General features: G+C 40.1%; 2 protein-coding genes across 2 annotated transcripts in view; one reads left to right on the top strand and one right to left on the bottom strand.

The window, feature by feature from the left end:
* FAF1 (Fas associated factor 1) overlaps positions 1-6,697 on the bottom strand; it is a 500,825-nt gene extending 494,128 nt beyond the window's left edge. The window contains exon 1 of the mRNA XM_064589173.1: positions 6,216-6,697. Coding sequence (XP_064445243.1) covers positions 6,216-6,260 — 45 coding nt within the window. The 5' untranslated portion in view covers positions 6,261-6,697. The remainder of the gene's footprint in view (positions 1-6,215) is intronic.
* A 6,717-nt stretch (positions 6,698-13,414) lies between these two features.
* CDKN2C (cyclin dependent kinase inhibitor 2C) lies at positions 13,415-19,360 on the top strand. Its single transcript, XM_045897729.3, has 3 exons — positions 13,415-14,604; positions 15,063-15,202; positions 18,613-19,360. The coding sequence occupies exons 2-3, from the start codon at positions 15,074-15,076 to the stop codon at positions 18,988-18,990; spliced, it is 507 nt and encodes a 168-aa protein (XP_045753685.1). The 5' UTR covers positions 13,415-14,604; positions 15,063-15,073; the 3' UTR covers positions 18,991-19,360.
* Positions 19,361-20,958: the final 1,598 nt, after the last annotated feature.

Here is a 20,958-nt window from a genome sequence, read left to right as displayed (position 1 = left end):
TTTCAAGTGACTTACTGGTAGTCTCATGGAAGAGTCCATGCTTCCAAGAGAAGCTGATAGGCAAGAGAAAACTTAAAAGTCCCATAATGATAGTCCAATATATGAAAATGCATACAGCAATTTAGGCAGCAAAGGTATTACTAGCTTGAAAGACCAGGAGAGGAAAACAAAGGCACAACTGTGTCATCCAGGAAACATAACTGAAAGTAACATCAAAATCAAAGCCAAATTAGAGAAGAAATAGACTCACTCTGTGACCACTAGAACTAGGTTCAGAAAAAATATTTTTTTAGCAAGGCAGATAAGGTTTTGTTGCTTAAAAAAAAAATATTACTACTAGTAAAAGTTGTTCCTTTTTTTTCCTTGACTTGAGTAAAGCTATGATCTATATCTCTGTATTATACAATAACAGAAATATAAATAGAAAAATATGTGAGACTAACCTAAATAGCTTTAGCACCATTTTTGTTTTCAAAAAAATTATATTATAAAAATGTATCTTAGAGGAAAAAGAAATTAGCACTACAGTAATTAAAAGGTTAAGGGGGAAATGGGAATACTCATTTTTGGTTCATATGGGCCCAAAATAATTAATATTACTGAAATTATTTGATAGCAACTGCAATTCCATTTGGATAGCTATTTTCACATCTGTAAGCAAACCAAATATATCTCAAAAGTTTGTGTGATCAAATGATTTTTGCTCTACACCTCAAACTTTAAAAAAAAAAAAAGGCAAAGAATTCTACAATTACAAAAAGAACAAGATTGGAACTGTCACCTGAATGCATCTCTGTTATAAAAAGACATTAAGGAAAAAAAAAAAAAGGTCCTGATTCATCAATGCCTGCCTGTTTTTTAAACCCAGGAAATTCCTTTACACCCCCTCCTGGCTCTGGCCAGCCAGAACTCTAGGTGTACTACTCTATTCATTCCTTTACCAGTAGCATACTATGCTAACACTATTTACATTTAAAACTGATTTTTGGGACACCTGGGTGGCTCAGTCGGTTAAGCATCTGCCTTCAGCTCAGGTCATGATCCCAGGGTCCTGGGAAATCCTTGCTCAACAGGGAGCCTGCTTCTCCCTCTGCCTGCCACTCCTGCTCCCCTTGCTTGTGCTCTTTCTGACAAATAAATAAAATATAAAAAAAAAGAAATGATTTTTGTTAGATTATTCCAAATTATAAACTCATTGCCCAGAGTTGAATTTACAAATAATTCATTAAACATGATGCTGTCATTGTCTCCATTCAAACTTTTGGTGGTGAGCCACTATGGATAACAGTATGGACGGCAGTTCCTCAAAAAAATTAAAAACAGAAATACCATATGATCCAATAATTCAACTTCTGGATATATACCTAAAAGAATTAAAAGCAGGGATTCAAACAAATAATTGTACACCCATGTTCATAACAGCATTAATGATTCACAATATTCAAAACATGGAAGAAAATGTCCACTGACAGATGAATGGGTAAACAAAATGTGGTTCAGCAGTGACCCATTATCTGCAAGTTATGTCCCAAGGCCCCGAACAGATGCATGAAACCAAGGATAATACTGAGCCCTATGTATGTTGTTTTTTCCTATATACCTATGATAAAATTTAATTTATAAACCCATCACAGTAAGAGATTAACTATAACTATAATAAAACAGAATAATTTTAACAATACTGTATATTGCAATAAAAGTTACATGAATGTGGTCTCTCAAAATCTCTTATTGTACTGTACTCACCCTTCTTTGGTGATGTGAGACAATAAAATGCCTACATGTTGAGATAAAGTGAGGTGAATGACCTAGGCATTGTGACGTAGCACTAGGCTACTACTGACCTTCTTATTATACATCAGGAAGCTCATCTACCTTTGGACCACAGCTGACCAAGGGTAACTGAAACCATGGAAAGCAAAACCAGAGATAATGGGGGATTACTATATACACATACTGACCACAGTTGACCAAGGGTACCTGAAACCACAGAAAGCAAAACCAAAGATAATGGGGGATTACTGTATACACATACTGTTTAATAGTGTAATAGTATTCAGGCTTTTAGGCGAGATCAGGCGCGTTCAGGGTGGTACGGCCATAGACAGTATTTAGCCTTTTAAAAAGGAAGGGAATTCTGACACATACTACAACACAGATGAACGTTGGAGACATCATGTTAAATAAAATAGGAGAGTCGCAAAAGGATAAATACTGCATGATTACCCTTATATAAGGTACCTAGAATATTCACATTCATAGACAGAAAATAGAATGGTGGTTGCCAGCGACTGGAGACCAGGGGAAAATGGGAAGTTACTGTTTAATGGTTAAAGTTACAGTTTTGCGGGCGCCTGGGTGGCTCAGTTGGTTAAGCGACTGCCTTCGGCTCAGGTCATGATCCTGGAGTCCCGGGATCGAGTCCCACATCAGGCTCCCTACTCGGCAGGGAGTCTGCTTCTCCCTCTGACCCTCCTCCCTCTCATGTGCTCTCTCTCTCAAATAAATAAATAAAATCTTTAAAAAAAAAAAAAGTTACAGTTTTGCAAGATAAAAAGAGTTCTGGAGATAGACGGTGGGTGGTGATGGTTTCACAATGTAAATGTACTTGATGTCACTGAACTGGACACTTAAAAATGGCACATAAAGTTAAGATGGCAAATTTTATGTTATATATATTCACCACAATTTTTTAAAAATTTTAATTGAGGGGTGCCTGGGTGGCTCAGTCAGTTTAAGTGTCTGCCTTCGGCTCAGTCATGATCCTGGGGTCCTGGGATCCAGCCCCACCTCAGAATCTCTGCTCAGCAGGAGAGTCTGCTTCTCCCTGTCCCTCTGCCCCTCCCGCCCCCCGCCCCCCAGCTCGTGCGTGCTCACTCTCTCTCTCACTCACTCCCTTAATAAAATCTTTAAAAAAAATTTTTTAATTGAAAGCTGTTCTTATTTCAGGGGGAGGAATCTTTTAGAGGACAATTTGTAATACATTTCCTTTGTAATGAGTTCACTGATCTACAAAATTCCAAACCTGTCTCATTAAGTCTGAGGTGCAATCTTCCATCCACTACTTACCAGTTATAAGAAACCAGGTAATTTATTTTTAAAATTACGATTGTTAACTACTCCTTCACTGATCAGTTTCAACAGAAGTCCTTTCTCCATTGAGTTGAAATAGTTAATATACAAAAATCTTTCCCAAAAGTTTTTCCGGGGCTCCTGGGTGGCTCAGTGAGTTGAGCATGGAACTGTATTTCAGCTCAGGTCATGATATCAGGGTGGTCAGATCAAGCCCCAGCTCCAGTCCACTCTGTGCTCCTCCCCTCCCCTCTCCCCACCTGAGCACACAAGAGCACTCCCCCAGGCTCTCTCTCAAATAAATAAATGTATCTTAAAAAAAAAAAGTTTTTTCATATTTAGGCACTGTCTTTAGAAGAACCTATTACCTAACAATAATCAAAATCTGAAACTTATTTTTTAAAATCTGATCATATTTAAAAATCATGTCCCTTTCTCAAAAAAGGAGCGAGAGGAGGGCAAACCATGAAGTGAACACTGAACTATAGAGAACCGGACTGATGACTGCCAGGGGGGAGGTAGGTGGGGGGAATGGGTTAAATGGGTAATGGGGATTAAGGAGTGCACTTGTGATGAGTACTGGGCATTGCACGGAAGTGCTGAATCACTATATTGTACACCTGAAACTAATATGACACTGTATGTTAACTAACTAGAATTTTTTATAAAAACTTTAAAAAAAATCATGTGCCTTTCTACAAAGGCAGCACTGAACTCTCAAAATTATTAATTTCACAGTCATGTGTTCACTTTTGGGGAGAAACTGATTTACAGTTACAGGCGAAACCAGCATCATCCAAGTATCTACAAGACTTGAACTTCAATGTTTAAAATTACCTAGTTTCTGATAACTGGATAAATGCTAATTTTTAGAAGTTAATCCTATAAAAAAGTTTACATAATATTAAAAAATAGGAAGAATAATTGATTTTAAAAAGTAAGTCCACAAGAACAAACTGATCTGGAATCATTTGTGAGAGGAATACAAGGTTCCTAAAAACACAAAAGGCTAATGTACTTAATATGTGTATACTTTCTATTCTGTATGTGTATTATTCTGTATGTGTATTCTTTTTATTCATATTTTATTTATGTGTACTTTTTATTCTACCAATAACGTTCTTACCTACTTGACAATATGAAATAAACTTTCACCATCTGGCAAACATTGAGAATGCCATAGCTTTTTCCCATTCTGTAAAGAACTGTTCACATCATGCCACTGGTTCGAAGAGAAAAACAGAATGTATTAATGTGATCAAAATAAAATCCCAAATGCTTGTCAGAAAATCTTACTTTGTCTCTGAGTACAAGAATCCTAAATTTCCTGTCCTTGGCCAATATAAAGTTCACAGTAAACATAATAACTATCACAAATAAGAAAACAAGCAGCTACAAGTTGTTAGAGTAAGTAAAAAAATTTGGTGAAATCAAAACAAAGTTATAATTACCTTAAAGCTTTTAGTGAGGTAAACTATGACCATTGTTGTCTAAAGACATTTCTATAAAGCAGTTTTATAACAGGATAAAATACTCCTAGAAATAGAGTCCTTTTTCATATGACCATATCCCACATTAGATAAAAGATTGGAGAATGAAAAAAAGAAAGAGAATAAAAGACTTAGGCAAAAAAAAAAATCTCAGGCAAATTCTAATCCTACAAAACACCAAAATCTTGCGATCAACTTTTATTTTCAGAACACTTCTTTCTGAGTTTGGAAGTTACAGTATAATCAAATGCAGATATATCCACATTCCCAATAAATCAGATACCCTTACTGGGTAAGATAAAGAGCAAACTCTGGAAATGACCATCACAATATTAAGTTATGAAATAAGGAAAATCAGAGAAAGAGGGAGAAGAGAAGCCAAACAAAATCTCAGTAAGAAAAACTATCACCTCTATGCTAGTGTTAGACCATGTGCAATGATGACTGTTACAGAGAGAAAAGTCTGCCTATACGTAACAGTAGCTTCTAAGTTAATGCCAAAATGAATGGGGCGCGGAGCGGCTCAGTCGGTTAAGCGTCTGCCTTCGGCTCAGGTCATGATCCTAGAGTCCTGGGATCGAGCCCCGCATCGGGCTCCCTGCTCAGCGGGGAAGCCTGCTTCTCCCTCTCCACTCCCCCTGCTTGTGTTCCCTCTCTCGCTGTGTCTCTCTCTGTCAAACAAATAAATAATATCTTTTAAAAAAAAAAATCTCACTACAATATCTTCATCAAACATAAAAAGGCAAAGGTGGTGTGCACAGGGTATTAGTTCTAACTACAAGTCTTTCATGAATGGTGTACAACTCTACTTTCAAAGGGCCTCCTTAAGATACTCATATATTAGTGTGACTACAGTTGGGATAAGTAAAGGAATAACCTTTGCTTATTCTTTAAATTATTCCTGGAGTTAGGACACACACCAAGCAATTCAAATCTGTAGGGGAAGGGAATCCGCAAATATGTAATTTTTAATTTTCACCGAGGATACTTTGATATATACAGTCTATTTGCCTCCTCCTTACCTTCTATACACTCCAAAGATTCCAATAAGGCAAAGTCTCGAATGTTTATTTCTCCTTGAAAAAGACCATACCCTCACCACTACCTTCACCACCTCCTCCTCCTCCTTTCTTTTTTACTCACCCCTTAATACACCACACCCACAACACCACACTCTCCACACCCACACTCCATACAGCACTCTCCCACGTACATAACCCAAAACTCCCAAAAAGCCCATACTTAAAAGCCCCGCTTAATACCCCCAAATTCTACCCATTCTCCACATAATACAGGAAACACTACACAGTCCACACACATAACCAAGTATCATAACATCCCTTCACCCTGCAAATCCGTACATACAAATTCTATACACACCCAAACCAGCATAAGAATTGCACGTTCCCGGATGGCCCACAACACACACACACACACACACACACACACACACACAGGCACGCCACGTACCGTATAAAAGCCCAAACACACACACGCGCGCGCGCGCGCGCGTACCCGCGCGCCACGTACCGTATAAAAGCCCAAACCACACACCACCGCAATGCTCTAACAAACCCTGAGGAAAGGCAACCCTTCTGGCACCGGGAACCCACGAGGTTGGAGGTGGAAGAGGTACAAGGCCATATACTTCACCTGAAAATCCGCCAGGATCATCTCCCGGTCCATGTTGGACGCCATGGCGGCCGCCGAGTTCCGCGGCTCCGGGAGCGAAGCGCGCACCTGGAAGGGAAACGGCGCCTCCTGCGGCCGTCGCCGCCGCCGCCGCCGCCGCCGGGCGCCGAGGGGCTGGCGGGCGAGCCGGCGGGCGGACCGGCGGGCCGGCGGGCGGGGCAGCGCGGGAAGCTAGGCGCTCATGCACTCAGTAACCTTCAGGCGCCCGGGCCGCCCGCCTGCGCCCCGCGGAGCCCGCGCCGCAGCCGCCCTGACAGGGAGGTTGGTCTGGATGAGGGTCCGGTCTTGCTGCTGCTGGCCAGGATGAGGGCAGGTTACGACAGCGCGCAACCGGCTCCCTTCAGCAGCGGCGAGCCCGGCGGGGGCGGGGAAACCAGGCGAACGAGCAGGCGGGCGAACCCCACGGCCGCCTCCGCCTCCTCCGCTTCCTCCCTGGCCACCGCCTCCGCCCCTGGTTGGCCGGCGCCAAGGCTGTCGCACATTTTGCCTGTCATCGAGGTCGCAAAGCGCCGCTTTGCGGCTGCCACGTGACTGCCTTCCTGTCAAGCGCTGGGCGCGCGACTACCGGGCGGGGATCCGCGCGCCGCTGGCGGGGACCCCCAACTAGCAACTGCGGGAGCTAGTAGTCCCGCAACAGGTTATTCCGGTTTGGAATTAAGCAAAGGCTTCAGGGTACAGCCTCCTCCTGGCTGAGGCGGGGATCAGCTTCTAAGCCTTACGAAGTTACATAGTCACATAAGTAACGCATCAAGCCCCACAAACCAATTCAACACTCTCACAACCCGTTTTACAAACAGCATTTCATAAATGTACATTTCCTCTAACAAAGGTTCACCAAAATACAACTTCATTTACAGTCTTTTAGGTTCAACCTCGCTACCAAAACCTGCTTACACACTGTCACCCTCAATCCCAAGCCCCCTGTCTCATGCATCCTTAAACTCTCGATAACACAGAGATAACCAGGCTCCCAAGATCGACGTGGGGGAACATGGAAGCTGAGAAAAGTGAGACTATCGATCCCGAGAAAAGTGAGACTATCGATCCCAAGAAAAAGATGAGCATTTTTTGTTAGTTATGACAAAAACTTTTCTATTCCTGCAGCATAGCATTTATTTTTTAGACCTAAGGCAACATCTTACAAATGGGGAAAACTTGAGTCCAGCTTTGTATATAATCCATTTAAAATACTTCCATAAATGAAGAAATTATATTAAAATACCAATTACCAAAAGTTTCAATTTATGGTCAGAAGTTGAACGGCTTTGAGACAAGAATAGTCAAAGACTATGTAATGAAGTGTGGCAATTTGTAATTGTCATCCTCACTGGAGGAAAAGTGATGGTGGGATATGTTTAACTTTGACTTGGGAAAATATCATTGTCTGGACTGTAATAGAGCATTGACTTGCCTTGGAAAGTACATTAAACCCTGAAAGTGTGGAGTAAGATTGCTGATTTTGTGCTGTAAAGTAGGTGCTAGTGAAATCACCATATAGACCAAGGCCTAGATCTTTGTATTCCCTGAAGACAAAGAAGAGCACTCTGGTAGCACTCTGGTGTTGTAAAGATCTAGGTTCATCCTGTGTTTTCTTAAATGAAAATAGTCTGACCTACAACTCTCATGCAATAATCTGTACTTAAACCAGAATTAGGTAGATCAGGAATAGAACTCTCCGTAGTCACATGAATTGAATGTCTTTTTAAATTGCCATCCCATAGGAAGTAATTCCAAAATATAGCACAAATGTGAATCATGAGGTGAAACACAGTACCAGCAATTTAAGTGTGGTAATTCAGTTGGCCCATTCATACATGTCATTCTCAGAACAAGGCGGGTGAATAATTGTCTCTAGTTATATGGCCAGGATTAATGCAGCCCTGAAAAGTTGAGGGTTTTCTCTGTGATGATGTGTGTATACTGCAGAACCCATTCAAATCCAATGCTGGTCCCTTTCCCCCTCCATTCTCTCCATCTGGAAATTAAAATAATGTGGTAATGTGCAAAGATGGGAAGCATACCCTACACATTCAGGTATATAAGTTCCAGTACTGCTTTTCCAACTAATTAGCTGGGGGAACTTGGATGGGTCACTTAGTATCTCTGACTTCATCTTCTGATATGACTGTTTCAGGTGATAAAAAACAAATATGAAAATGCATGGAAAATAAAATATTTTTACAAAACAAGCATAGAAATTTCATGGTCAGCATTACTAGGTTTCAGTTCCAATTCTGCCCCTTGACAAAAAAAATTCTGAGTCTCAATTTCTTTATCTCTAAAATGGGGCTTATAAAACTTATAGAGTAATTGTGAACATTGATACAATGCTTGTGAAAACTCTTCAGAAACCTTAAAGCTCTCCAAACATATTAGTTACTACTACTCTGTATACCAACTCCTAAATGTTTTTCTCAAGGCTACTGCTTTCATAAAACAAACAAACAAGGATTGTTCTCCTTTCTAATCACTGCTTTTACTGTCTTTACAACACAATTTAATGCTGTGGGGAATTCTGTAATTTTTTTTTCTCTAACAGTTTCATCTATTCATGTTTTATTCTCTCCCCAAAGGTTGAAAGTTCCTTGAGATTATAAGCCATTTCATTCAGTATGTTTTTATATTCACCATAGTTCACATATAGCAAAGTATTGGGTATATAATAATAACCAATATTTTTGAATTTATTAACTTTTATTGGATGTCTAGTGTGTACAGGTATTTTACACACCTTATCTTATTCTGACAATGATTTTACAGAATAAAAAAACTGCTCTGAGAGGTTAAGAATGTGTCCAAAGTCATGTTACAAAGTGACAGACGTAGTATTCAAGGCTAGGTCAAAACCAGTGCTCTTTCCACTGAACCTGTTGCATCCTTGCAATTCACCCTCCATGTTGCAAAGTTTGTACATTTCCTGAAGAGACTGATTCTTCCCTATGACCTAGCTATTCATGGTTGGGTACCCAGCATCCAAAATGATTGTCCACTGCAGAGAATGAAATGAAAGAAAAATAAATATTGAATTAAAAAATAGTTCATTTTTCATTTCCCCAGAATTTTCTTAGAAACAATTTCATTTCACTGTCACAAATTGAGAATAAAAATGTATAGAGATTCTCTGTACATAAGCATGAGCAAAGGAAAATAATTTTAATTCATTCTCATAGTTAATTTACTATATTATGGAGCAGCCTAATTCAAATATAAATCTTTCTCTAGAATCTCCATGTTCTTTGATCTTACCATTACTGTTTGAAAAAGAACTTCTATTTCATCTCTCTTTCAAATATATGTGATAAAGTTATTTTGCTGAATTTTCATTTGACATGATTTTATTTTTTTTAAAGATTTTATTTACTTATTTGACACAGAGAGACACAGCAAGAGAGGGAACACAAGCAGGGGGAGCGGGAGAGGGAGAAGCAGGCTTCCCGCGGAGCAGGGAGCCCGATGCGGGGCTCGATCCCAGGACCCCAGGACCACGATCCGAGCCGAAGGCAGTCGCTTAACGACTGAGCCACCCAGGTGCCCCTCATTTGACATGATTTTAGATTTATATTTATTTGCTTTTTATCTAGCTTCTTCTAATGTTACCATCTTACATAACCATGGTACAGCTATCAAACCTAAGACATTAACATTGGCATAATACCCTTAATCAATTTCTAGAGACTCTATTTGCATTTTTAAAATTTGAGACGGGGTGGGGGGTGGCAGGGGGAGAAGAGAATCTCAAGCAGACTCCATGCTGACCATGGAGCCTGATGCGGGGCACGATTCCAGGACCCTGAGATCATGACCTGAGCCAAAACCAAGAGTCGGATGCTTAATGGACTACACCACCCAGGTGCCCTGACTCTATTTGCATTTTTACATCAATGTCTTTTTTCTGTTTCAGGGTCCAATCCAGAATACCACAGTATATATAGTTGTCATGTTTCCTTAGCCTCTTCCAATCTGTGATAGTTTTTTGATCTTGACTTTTGAAGAGTAGTGGTCAGGAACTTTATAGACCATCCCTCAATTTGGGTTTGCCTAAGTTTTGTCAGAATTATACTGTTTATGGATTTGGGAGGAAGAATACCACAGAAGTGATGTGCCATCATCACATATTACCAGGGCACATATTATCAACATAACTTATGGTGGTGTTAACCTTAATCCTTTGGTTAAGTTAATTAAGCTTTTTAACACTACTCACTTCTAATATAATTCATGAGAAGATTAATGCTACTACAGAATTAGATCCACACTTGAGTAATCAAAAATATATTTCATCTAATGATTTAATTTCTTTAGGAGTCTAGTGTCTGATCCTGGACTCTTAACTAATGGGAAAAGCATAAGATTTGGGGCCCCAAGATCTGAGTCCAAATCCTATATCCACTACTTACTGGCTTTAAGTCATAATCTCTGCAAGCCTCAATTCCTTCAGCTAAAAAGTGGAGATAATTACCATATTTAACTTGGAGTTGTGAAGATTAAATAATGTGTGCATATCATCAGATGTTATAATTATGAAACAATATACAAATGTTAATTGTTGCTATTATATTTAAGCTTTTGAGTTGCTTACTGGGCACTTATTTACTTACTATACAAAATGACTTTCATAAGTGGTGGGAGTACCCATATAAAAAACCTACTGAAATTCAGAAATAAAATGTCTAAGTCACAATTATGAAATGGTAAAAAGGTCCCTGAGGTCTGTTTTCCACCTCTGTTGGATCTATAAATACAACAAAAAGGAAGACTTTGATACTCAGTAAAGAAATTATAGATACCACATACACATTTCCATAAGTTAATCACTGAGAAACTGCATAATTGAGTCAATGAGGAAAAGCACAAAATAATCTGATAAATTATATTTCTATAAGCACTTAAAAATGAGTATGAACTGCTGGGGGAAAAAAGATTTCTATAACTTAGTATTTAATATAAAGCCTCTTTTTTGGTGTTTGAAAGACATGTCATTATTATGCTAAAAGAGAAACCACTACTTTCAATATAACAGATGCCTAACTGTGGATCTTTCTCATATATCATATTAGAATGTAAACTTATTAAAGGCAGAGATACTCACCTTTGAATATTAGAATGTAAACTTATTAAAGGCAGAGATACTCACCTTTGAATATACTTCAGTGAACTAATACTTAATAAATATTAGATTTTCATTGGAGGTACTTTAGAGTGGTTACTTATGCTCTCTGAACTAAGACTGGAATCTCTATGCTGCCAGTTGTGGTTTATACAGTAAGCAGATTAAGCACATGCTTTAGAGCACCAGCAAAGCCAGAATAAAAAACCAAAAAGCCTTCCTTAAAGAATTTAAATTTAGTATTTCAGCAAAAGCACTGAAGTAGTCATCATGGGGAAAATCACAATTTTTTTGGACTTCTTTACTCTTATTTTTTGGCTTTGTTTTTATTTACATATGAGGTGGGGTGATGGGCCATCAAAATCTTTTCAGTTAGTTTAGGACCTCCAAAAATCCTTAATCTAGCTCTGCATGCAACCTAAATTACCATAATTTTATTTACTCAGTTATTCAGCCAAAATATTTCACGAAAATTATAACACATATGTATTTATACATAATGAGCATAATTTAAGATTCTTCCTAATTACAATACCTTCTCTTAGCAAGAAATCATAATATATGCCAGAAAGCAACTCTTCATAAATTTGAAATGTCTAAATACATGTAAGAAATGAGAGGAGTTAATCTCTGGTGTTGTAGTTAATACTTGATGCACAATTCAAGTTTAGTTACCTAAGGAAAGAACTCTAGTTATTTTTTTCCTCAGCGCTTCTGTTAAAGAAAATACTGCCAGATTCTTCCCAGTTTCAACTCTCCCTCTACCTACTAGCCAATCTGTTGCTAGATGATTATCGATGTTTCTGGTGTGTTTTGTTGCTAATACTCCCATTATACTTCAAGGGGCTGGGTACAGATGTTACTGGGGGAATATGTTTAGTAGAGGCCGGCTCTATAGACCACTTGTCATTTTTTGCTTGGTTTCATTTTGACCACTGGGTGCATCATGTAACCGTGCTGGCTATTTTTAAGAGCAAAAAATATATAAGCCAGTAGTTAATTATCTTACGTAGCTAAAAGAGGAGGTTAGAAGTACAGACACCTGGTGTCTCGGATGACTGAAATAAATGACTGGGGAACAGACTATTTGCTCCTTTACAGTTGGACACCCTTCCCTCCCCCCCAAAAACAAGCCCCCATATAAGTAGAAAAAGAGAGAACTTTGGCAATAAAGAAATGGCCTTGTTAGAAAAGCTTCCTAAGACTTATTGTAAATTTAGCCTTCAAGTTGATTGCTTTTCTCCCTTTTCCCGAAGAAATGGAATATTTGTTTCTCGTCCCTGAAACATTAAGAGTTCAGAGTTCGTCATGATTTCTTCCCTATACTGTCTTTAGTTTTCGTAAAAATCAGTCTATTAAAGACGTTTGCTTTTTCTAAGCACTGTTCTCGCTGTCAGTCCGGGTCTCTTCCTCCAGCCCCACGGCCACCTCTGCCCACCACGACCCGGTCGCTGATCTGGCAGGTGCGAGGCCGAGGCCCGGGAGTGAGAAAAGGCTGTGGAGTTTACACGGTGCGCGCCCCAGAAGAGGCGGCGGCAGCGGTAGGCCTGGCCGCCCGAACTTCGAGAGCCTAGTGGGGGAGCGCGGAGGCGAGCCGGCCTGCCCCGCCAGGGCCGGGGAAAACTTGGTTCGCGCCAGCTCGCTCTCCGCCTTCCAGCAGCCACCGCCGCCGAGCCTCTAAGGCCCTGCGGCTCTCCGCAGCCGTCTTAATTAACAAGCCTCTTCCCCCTCACCCGCCCCCGCCGGGCTCCAAGAGTCCGAGGTTTCGTGTCGCAGACTCCATCCCGCCAGCCGGCCTGAGAAGGCCATACCCGGCTTCGCGGGGCAGAACGCCGATTCAGCTGGGGACTGGCCGCGGGGCGGGAGGGTGGGAACCAGCGCCTGAGACTCAGGGAGGGCTGTGGGGAGTGAGGAGGCGGGAGAAAGGGCGCGGGCGGGGGGCGGAGCGAGCGAGCCTGCGAGCGCGAGCGCCTCCTGGGCAGTGGGCGGGGCGTGGGCGGTGCCCGGCCTTCCCGCTCCTGCGGCGCTGCAACTCAGCCGAGCCTCCTTAAAACTCTGCCGTTAAAATGGGGGCGGGTTTTTCAACTCAAAAAGCGCTCAATTTTTTTCTTTTCAAAAAAAGCTGATGAGGTCGGAAAAAAGAGAGAAGAAACCGGCACCGTCTCTGCAGCGGCAACAGAAGCAGCAATTGTTTGAGCGAAAAAAGAAGCCAGGGAGGGAGGGAAGGAAAAGAGCTCAAAGGAGGACAACGCGCAAGTGTCTGTAGGGGTGAAGAGAGCAGGGACCGGCGATTTGGGGGAACCAGCTACAAAAGAAACTGTCACTGGGAGCGCTGCGGCTCTGGAGGAAGCAGTGCTGCCCGGCTCGGCTCCGGGGCACAGTTAGCTGGCGGCCGCTGCCCTGTCGGCGGCACAGGCTGGGGGCACAGGCCGGGGGACGGCGAGAGGTTGGCGAAGTGGCACCGGGTGTCGGAGTCGCTGGGCTCTCGTCGAGAGGGCGGTGGGACTGGCTGCGCTCTGGCATTGTGGCGACTGCCCATACTCAGACCTTGGCCTGCGCTTCTCTGGTCGCTCTCGATCTCCGGAGGCCCCCAGAAAACTGGGAAAGGAAGGAAAAGACGGCGGCTGCAGCTCAATGAGCGTCTACAGTGGGAAGTCTGAACTGGCTCGGTCGTAGGCGGGAAGTTACGGGTGGGTTGCCCTGTGCATCCGCGATGCTGCCGCGCGCTGCCCCAGCAGCCCGGGCCCCATAGACGCTTCCCGCATCACTCGCTCCCTTCCTCACGCTGCTGGGAGTCCCGGGACCTGGTGGGGCCGGCATGACCGACTTGCCCGGAGCCCGCCGCGCGCCGGGCAGTCTCCGGAGACGCGCTCCGAGCCTGGCTCCCACGGCCTCTGAGACTCCGCAGGGCTGCGGCAGCCCAGCGGGCGGGCTACGCAGCCTGCCCATGCGGCGTTAGCCAGCAGTTCGGCCGGAACGCGAATAAAGGCTCCTCCTGAGAAGCGGAGGCGACTGAAGAGTCGTGAAGACCTGTAACTTGAGGGCCACGGAACTGCTACTCCCGTTTGCCTTTGGCGATCATCTTTAACCCTCCCGAGCACGTCAGCATCCAGCCACCGCGGCGCTCTCCCTGCGGAGGACTCAGCACTACCCCTTCGGTGAGACGGATGGAGACCGAGCCCCTCCGAGGACCTGCCCCAGCGGTTCTGGCTCGCGCGGCTCAAGTCACCACCGTGAACAAGGGTGGGTTAATGCCTTTTCTTTCCCCCCCGAAATGTCTTTTCTTCCGCGGTATTTTGTGCCCTGATCTAGTCCCTTAAGTCTCCGCACACATTCCTCACAGAGATCTGTAGTGTAGATACGTGACATCTCTGTCTACATTTTACGTCCAGAGTAATTTGCCAGGAATATATATATGTCTGTGTGTCTTTCTGTTGAGTCACCAGAATTCTTCACAGGGGTTAAGCTAAAAAGCGAGGAGCGGAGCCCCTCTCCAATGGCTCAGTTTTGCTGAATAATCACGTGTGAATCGAGGGGCGGGCTTTTGGCAGGCAGATCTTACTAGTATTTACTACCAAGCTCTACTCCAGATTAACCATCCCAGTCCTTCTGTCAGTCTCCGATGCCATCATGCAGCCTGGTTAGGAGCAAAGGAAAGGGGAAAAAGAAAAACAACTAATTCATCTTTTCCCGATCGTCAGGACCCTAAAGAATGGCCGAGCCTTGGGGGAACGAGTTGGCGTCTGCAGCTGCCAGGGGGGACCTAGAGCAACTTACTAGTTTGTTGCAAAATAATGTAAACGTCAATGCACAAAATGGATTTGGAAGGACTGCGCTGCAGGTTGGTATCCAGAGAGGTGGGGAAAACAGGTCAACAATGTTGCCTACGTGACCGGGTTTCTGGAATAACGGCTTTTAAGCTTTCAGGGGTACAAAATTTCACTTTTTAAAGCCTAGTTGGTTGCCATATTTTATATCTTTAAGTGGATCCAACTCCCCAAAATGACGTACTTTGAACAAACTCGTCAAATTCAATAACCTCCTCGATATCAAATGGGTTCCAGGTTTGGTCTTAATTTTTGGAATGTTTTTGTGACGGTTGGGATTTAAAAGTAGTCGTAGCAGCGCCGAGGTGTGTGTGTTTTTTTTTAAGACAGCTCTGTAAACACATTATTATGATTATTATTTGAAGTAAATACACTGCTATTAGTGGTTTCCGTGCTTTGCTCCAATAATTGACTTTAACGTTAATTTTCCTGACTACTGGCGAGGGTGTTTTTCCTTCAAATGCTTCAAGTTTTGACAAACGACCTTTCCTCGTTTGGAATGGGTGGCCTGGGCACGGGGACAGGATGTACATTTCACAGTTAATGTAATACCATCCACCCATTCAGGATTGAGGAGGAATAAAAAGTTGAATTTTCTAATCAGAGCTCAGTTTGTAGTATTTTTGTCTCTGCGGTCATGTGGTGGTATGTTCTAATTTTCAGTAATTAGATTTACAAGCAAGAAATGAAACATGTTCAGCTGCCAAGTATTGTACCTGATATTTTTTTTTCCTCCTCTGAATGTTAGTTATCAAGTAACTTAGTTGAAAGGCTTAGAAATAGAAAAATGGCAAAGTAGTCTCAAATAGTTGCTTTATCAGAGTTCTGATGGTATTCTTATGAACTATTCTTATTCGGAAATGCAACACTTGAAGCTGTTTTTGAAAATCCTTTGGGGAGAAGGTTTTAGAATGCTTTGTTTTACAAGAATTAGAAATTTAAGTGGCAGGAGATACACTATTAACAGACGAAGTTCAGTCTGTGCATTTTAAAACAATATACTGACCTTGCAAAAATTTCAGTATTAAGGAAGCTTATGCATAGATACCAAATTATTTAATCTTGTTATTTCGGGTAGGTTCTGTGGAATAAGGAATTTTTTTCTTTGTCCACCTAGTAGTTTTTAATAGGTTTGGTGGTGATAACAATGCTACAAATTTAACACATTGAAAAGTTTCCTATTGAAAACCCAAAAGGTTATATAAATCTCACAAAGAATGAGCAACTTAACCCATGTTCAGAATAAGATCTTACAGGACTTTTGACGAACAGGAAGACTGGGAGATTAATACTGACAAAAAAAGTTTTGGCATTTTTAATACAACTTTGCAATCTTGTTTATATTAACCACACTTATCAATATACTAACACCCACTTATTGTGGCTTAACCCTAGTACATATAATGAAACATACACAAACAGAAGTCTCAAGGCTTATTTTCATATGTATAATCCTGACTCTGAAGTTGTGTCATAATTCAAGAAAGAACTTTCTTCAAAACCATTTCCAAAATTACTATTATTTCTGTGGAAGATGGCAAATTTTCTTCTGTAATTATGTTCATTTAACTCTGTTGCAAAAGCTTTCCCCCCCTTCCTAGTATAAGCTTTTCAATCAGGATAATATCAAAGGCCTTAATCGCACATTTGCTTTACAAAGATCCAAGGTGTCTGTCCCTTATTTTTCCCAGTCCAGGTCCTTAAATGTGACTCAATCTCTAGAGGTAGATGTGGCAAAAATTAGAATGTGTTCATTTTTAACCAAAAAGTATATTTTATTGAAATTCTCAAAAAATAAATTATGTATCATTTTTACCACTGCTCCAAAGGAAGGGCTAAGTCCCCAGGGTTTTATCAACCGGGAAGCGTGATATCTTGGCCATCTGTATAGTTTGCATTTATAAAATATTATTTATTCTAAACATATTTTATTACTTAATTTGTGATTGTTTTATAAATAAACAGTTTAAGTGATAGATCAACTTTGTATGGATTTTTCAATGGATATTTAATTTCACAAACATTTGAGTATCTACTATGTAATCTATTTATTATAAATTTAAGTTGTTATGAATATACCTAAATATAAATGAAACCAGTTAAAATGCTGAACTATTTTCTGGCATGTTAATGAGACTACATTTTTTTCACAACTAAATTTTATGTATTATATAATTGCATGCTGCTCTACAAGACATTTTATAATTAGGAGAGCCTAACAGAGGCCCCTATTAAAGTGAAATGTATTCAGACAACAGTAGGTTAAGTCTTTGTCATGTGAATTATTTGTATGTTGATAGCAAATTTTAATACCACATTCTGACTTTTAAAATGGTGGCAGTTTACAAATAGCTATTCCTAAATGCCTGATAATAACTGCAAAAGGAAATAAGATGGCATCACCAGTTGATTATTAAATGCACTCAAACCACAAGACAAAGTTGTCTGTCTCAAAATACACATTAAATATCTTATTTTCTCTTCGTTTGCTCACTTAAAAATCAGGAAGCTAGTTAGAACTTTAAGAAACAGTAAGTGATATAGTAGGATCACTGTTTCATTCTTTTCAAGAACGGTTGCCATGCAATCATCTCCTGTCTAATACATAGCATATCATGAACTCAGCTTTAGACAAATCAGTATCATAAGCAGTGTAGAATACCATTGACTATTTAACACTTGAACAATCAGTAACATTTTAAAATTTCAGGTGAAGGATTCTAAGCACCAAACACACCCGGTAGCCAATATGAAGTAACTTGCAAAGAAAAAATATTTTTAAAAAACACTTGGAAATTTGAGCTATATCTTTTTGGAGAGAACTTGTGAAAATTAATAATTTAAGAAAATATCAGGTCCGGTGTTTTAATAGATCATTTTTATACTAGGTGATGGTGTCTGAGGTGTGGAAACACTTCTTGGGGGGTTTAAAGAAACTCACTCTCCTTATTTCTTTTCAGTAGCTATTTAGAAAATAAATTTTATCTACATTTGATATTTCAGAATTAATAACCCAGGTTTTATGTTTTATGAGCATAAGCAAGCAAACAAGAGATTCTCAAACTCCATTTCTTTTATTTTAATAAATTCATGAAATTACACAACTCTTCATGGGAGATAGGAAACTGAGTTGTGGGGTGAATTTTCTACAAGTTTTACTGGTTATATTTTATTGATCAATTTATCCTACTTTTGGGCCCGTTTAAGATATTCCATCATAGAAGCTCAATTTTTAGAGGTCTTCTTCTACTTTTACCTACTAGGACTTTCTTTCCTGCAATTGAGCCTTTCAGACCCCACCAGGTGGGTCTTCCCCAAGCACTCTTTCACCAAAAATAAAGTTATATAAAGAGGAGACATGGATATTTTAAAATATTCTTGTAAGAGCACTTGAAGAATTCTCCCGTTTTCTCTTCTTTCCTAGGTTATGAAACTTGGAAATCCCGAGATTGCCAGGAGACTACTACTTAGAGGTGCTAATCCCGATTTGAAAGACCGAACTGGTTTCGCTGTCATTCACGATGCAGCCAGAGCAGGTTTCCTGGACACTTTACAGACTTTGCTGGAGTTCCAAGCTGATGTTAACATCGAGGATAATGAAGGGAACCTGCCCTTGCACTTGGCTGCCAAAGAAGGCCACCTCCCTGTGGTGGAGTTCCTCATGAAGCACACGGCCAGCAAAGTGGGGCATCGGAACCATAAGGGGGACACCGCCTGCGACTTGGCCAGGCTCTACCGGAGGAACGAGATCGTTAGCCTGATGGAGGGAAACCAGGCTGAGGGAGCTTCAAATTTGCAATGAATGTGGGGAGGGCTCTCCCACACCGCCTTCTGTTTTGTCAGTTAATTGGTTGGCTGTCCTATTTTACTATCACTTGTTAAAATTCAGTTTTGTCATATTTTAAGCAGCTAGTTAAATCTTCTCAGACTGCAAAGTGGAAATCTTATTACAGGTTTATGAATATATTTAAGCAACATCCTTTTCACCTGCAAAATCCTGAGTTCTAACATGTAATTGCAAATAGCTTTGGCTTTCTCCTGAATATGTTATCTTGCCTTGACTTTTTCCTTGCTTCTCCCTTTGCCAGTCTCAAAACCCAGCTTAAGAGATTTTATTTTAAAAATGGTTTGTCCTGATGCTTCTTTTGCCTAATTAAAACACTTTTTCAAAACAGGACAATGTTTTTCTGTGATTTCCACTCTATTACCCCCACATAGTTTGCCACTTGCTAAGAAGTGTACTAAAAGATCACAATGTTGTAAGTCTCAACATTAGAAAAGTAGACCAAGTAAAAAGCTAGACATATTCTACTGATGATTGAGTTATTCTTTCTTTCCTCATGCCTCCCTCCAAAGATTTTACTTGGCGCCTCGTATTTCTCTTTACAACAAAATAAGGACAACATTTTTTGAAGAGCTGAAATTATTGCAATGTGAATTTTTCCTAATGTTCAATCTTCCCCTTTTCTCAAAGTTAAGATAATAGTTGAAAAACGGGTTTCAGAGGTAGCGATCTGAAAACAAATATATATTAGCTCTAAAAGTCACTTTTAAAGTACCACCGTAAAAGTGCTTCCCACTAGTTGTTTTTTTTAGATCACAAAGTGAAACAATTGGTTAAATAATACATTTCCCAAAATTATACCATAAGTATACTATCACATTTTTTCTCCCTGCATGTCAGAAATGTAACATTACAAAATGTTAAGTCTTAAAACATAACGCAAATACAAATTTTTAGGGGATAAAAAGTGCAGCAAGAAAAAAATATATAAATTACATGTAAGGGTCTTAACTAATTAATTATATATACATGTAAGTGTCTTAACTGCAGTATAATAAATATAGAAACTTTTACAATCAGTAAATAGGCCACTCTTATATATGGTACTTGATTTCCACAAAACTTTTTAGTAAAGGCTTATAAAATCTTAAGACTACACTTAGCTAAAAACAAAAAAAAATTGAAATAGAAATATCAAATTTCCAAGAGAATTGTCCAGCATCTACTACTTACTTTAATTTTAATTAAAGATTTTCACCAAAGGATTTCAATGCCGTTACCATTTATAAATTTATAAATACTTTATTCATCATCTCTGACATGAACAAAGATGTTTTATGTGAAAGCTCTCTCCTTCTGCTGTATAAGCTCCCTGCCTGCCTCCAAAAAGAAGAAAATACTTTAAGGTTTATTGAAGGACATGGTTCTGATGCCTGCCCTAACAAGGATTGGAATGGTCGCAGGCAAGTGGTTTTCAATAATTTATTTTCCGTGATAGTATAAAAGAATATAGGAGAAAAAGTTTTATCCTTTTCACTTATCACTAAAGTTCACCTTCCTTAAGTTCAGTAAGACTTCGACTTCTGCCACCCCTAACCACAAATTACTGATTAATTAATTTTTGACAGCAACATGAAATTAAATTAAAAATATTAAATTTTAAAGTTTAGAAAAAAGTAGAAATTGGGATGTTTTGAAGGAAAAGTGTTGTGTTTTGAATTTTAAAACCAGAATCAGTATACAAAATACACTGCTTGGGAAAACAATACTTTCTAAACACAAGCTTATTACTAAAAAATAAAAACAACCCTTTTTACAAGTTGCAACTGTAAAGATGGACATTTCCAAATTTAAAGTGAAGTTTAATTAACTTTTCAGTATCCAAGTTTTAGCATTAAAATTACTCTTTAGAGATTTCAAATCTAGAGGCATAGGGTGTCTATAAAGCTGAGAAGTACTTCTACAGTTGCTTTGTTCTTAAGTGGT

The sequence above is a fragment of the Mirounga angustirostris genome, unplaced genomic scaffold (genome assembly GCF_029215605.1).
Source record: "Mirounga angustirostris isolate CCGP_5_RB_7025 unplaced genomic scaffold, mMirAng1.0.hap1 SCAF_4, whole genome shotgun sequence".
Taxonomy (NCBI): Eukaryota; Metazoa; Chordata; class Mammalia; order Carnivora; family Phocidae; genus Mirounga; species Mirounga angustirostris.
This window is presented reverse-complemented; position numbering and strand designations above follow the sequence as displayed.

Excerpts from the sequence above, each read along its gene's own strand:
- CDKN2C (XM_045897729.3), top strand. The coding sequence starts at position 15,074 with ATGGCCGAGCCTTGGGGGAACGAGTTGGCGTCTGCAGCTGCCAGGGGG. Across the intron at positions 15,203-18,612 it reads TTGGAAGGACTGCGCTGCAG|GTTATGAAACTTGGAAATCC; the intron begins GTTGGTATCCAG and ends CTTCTTTCCTAG.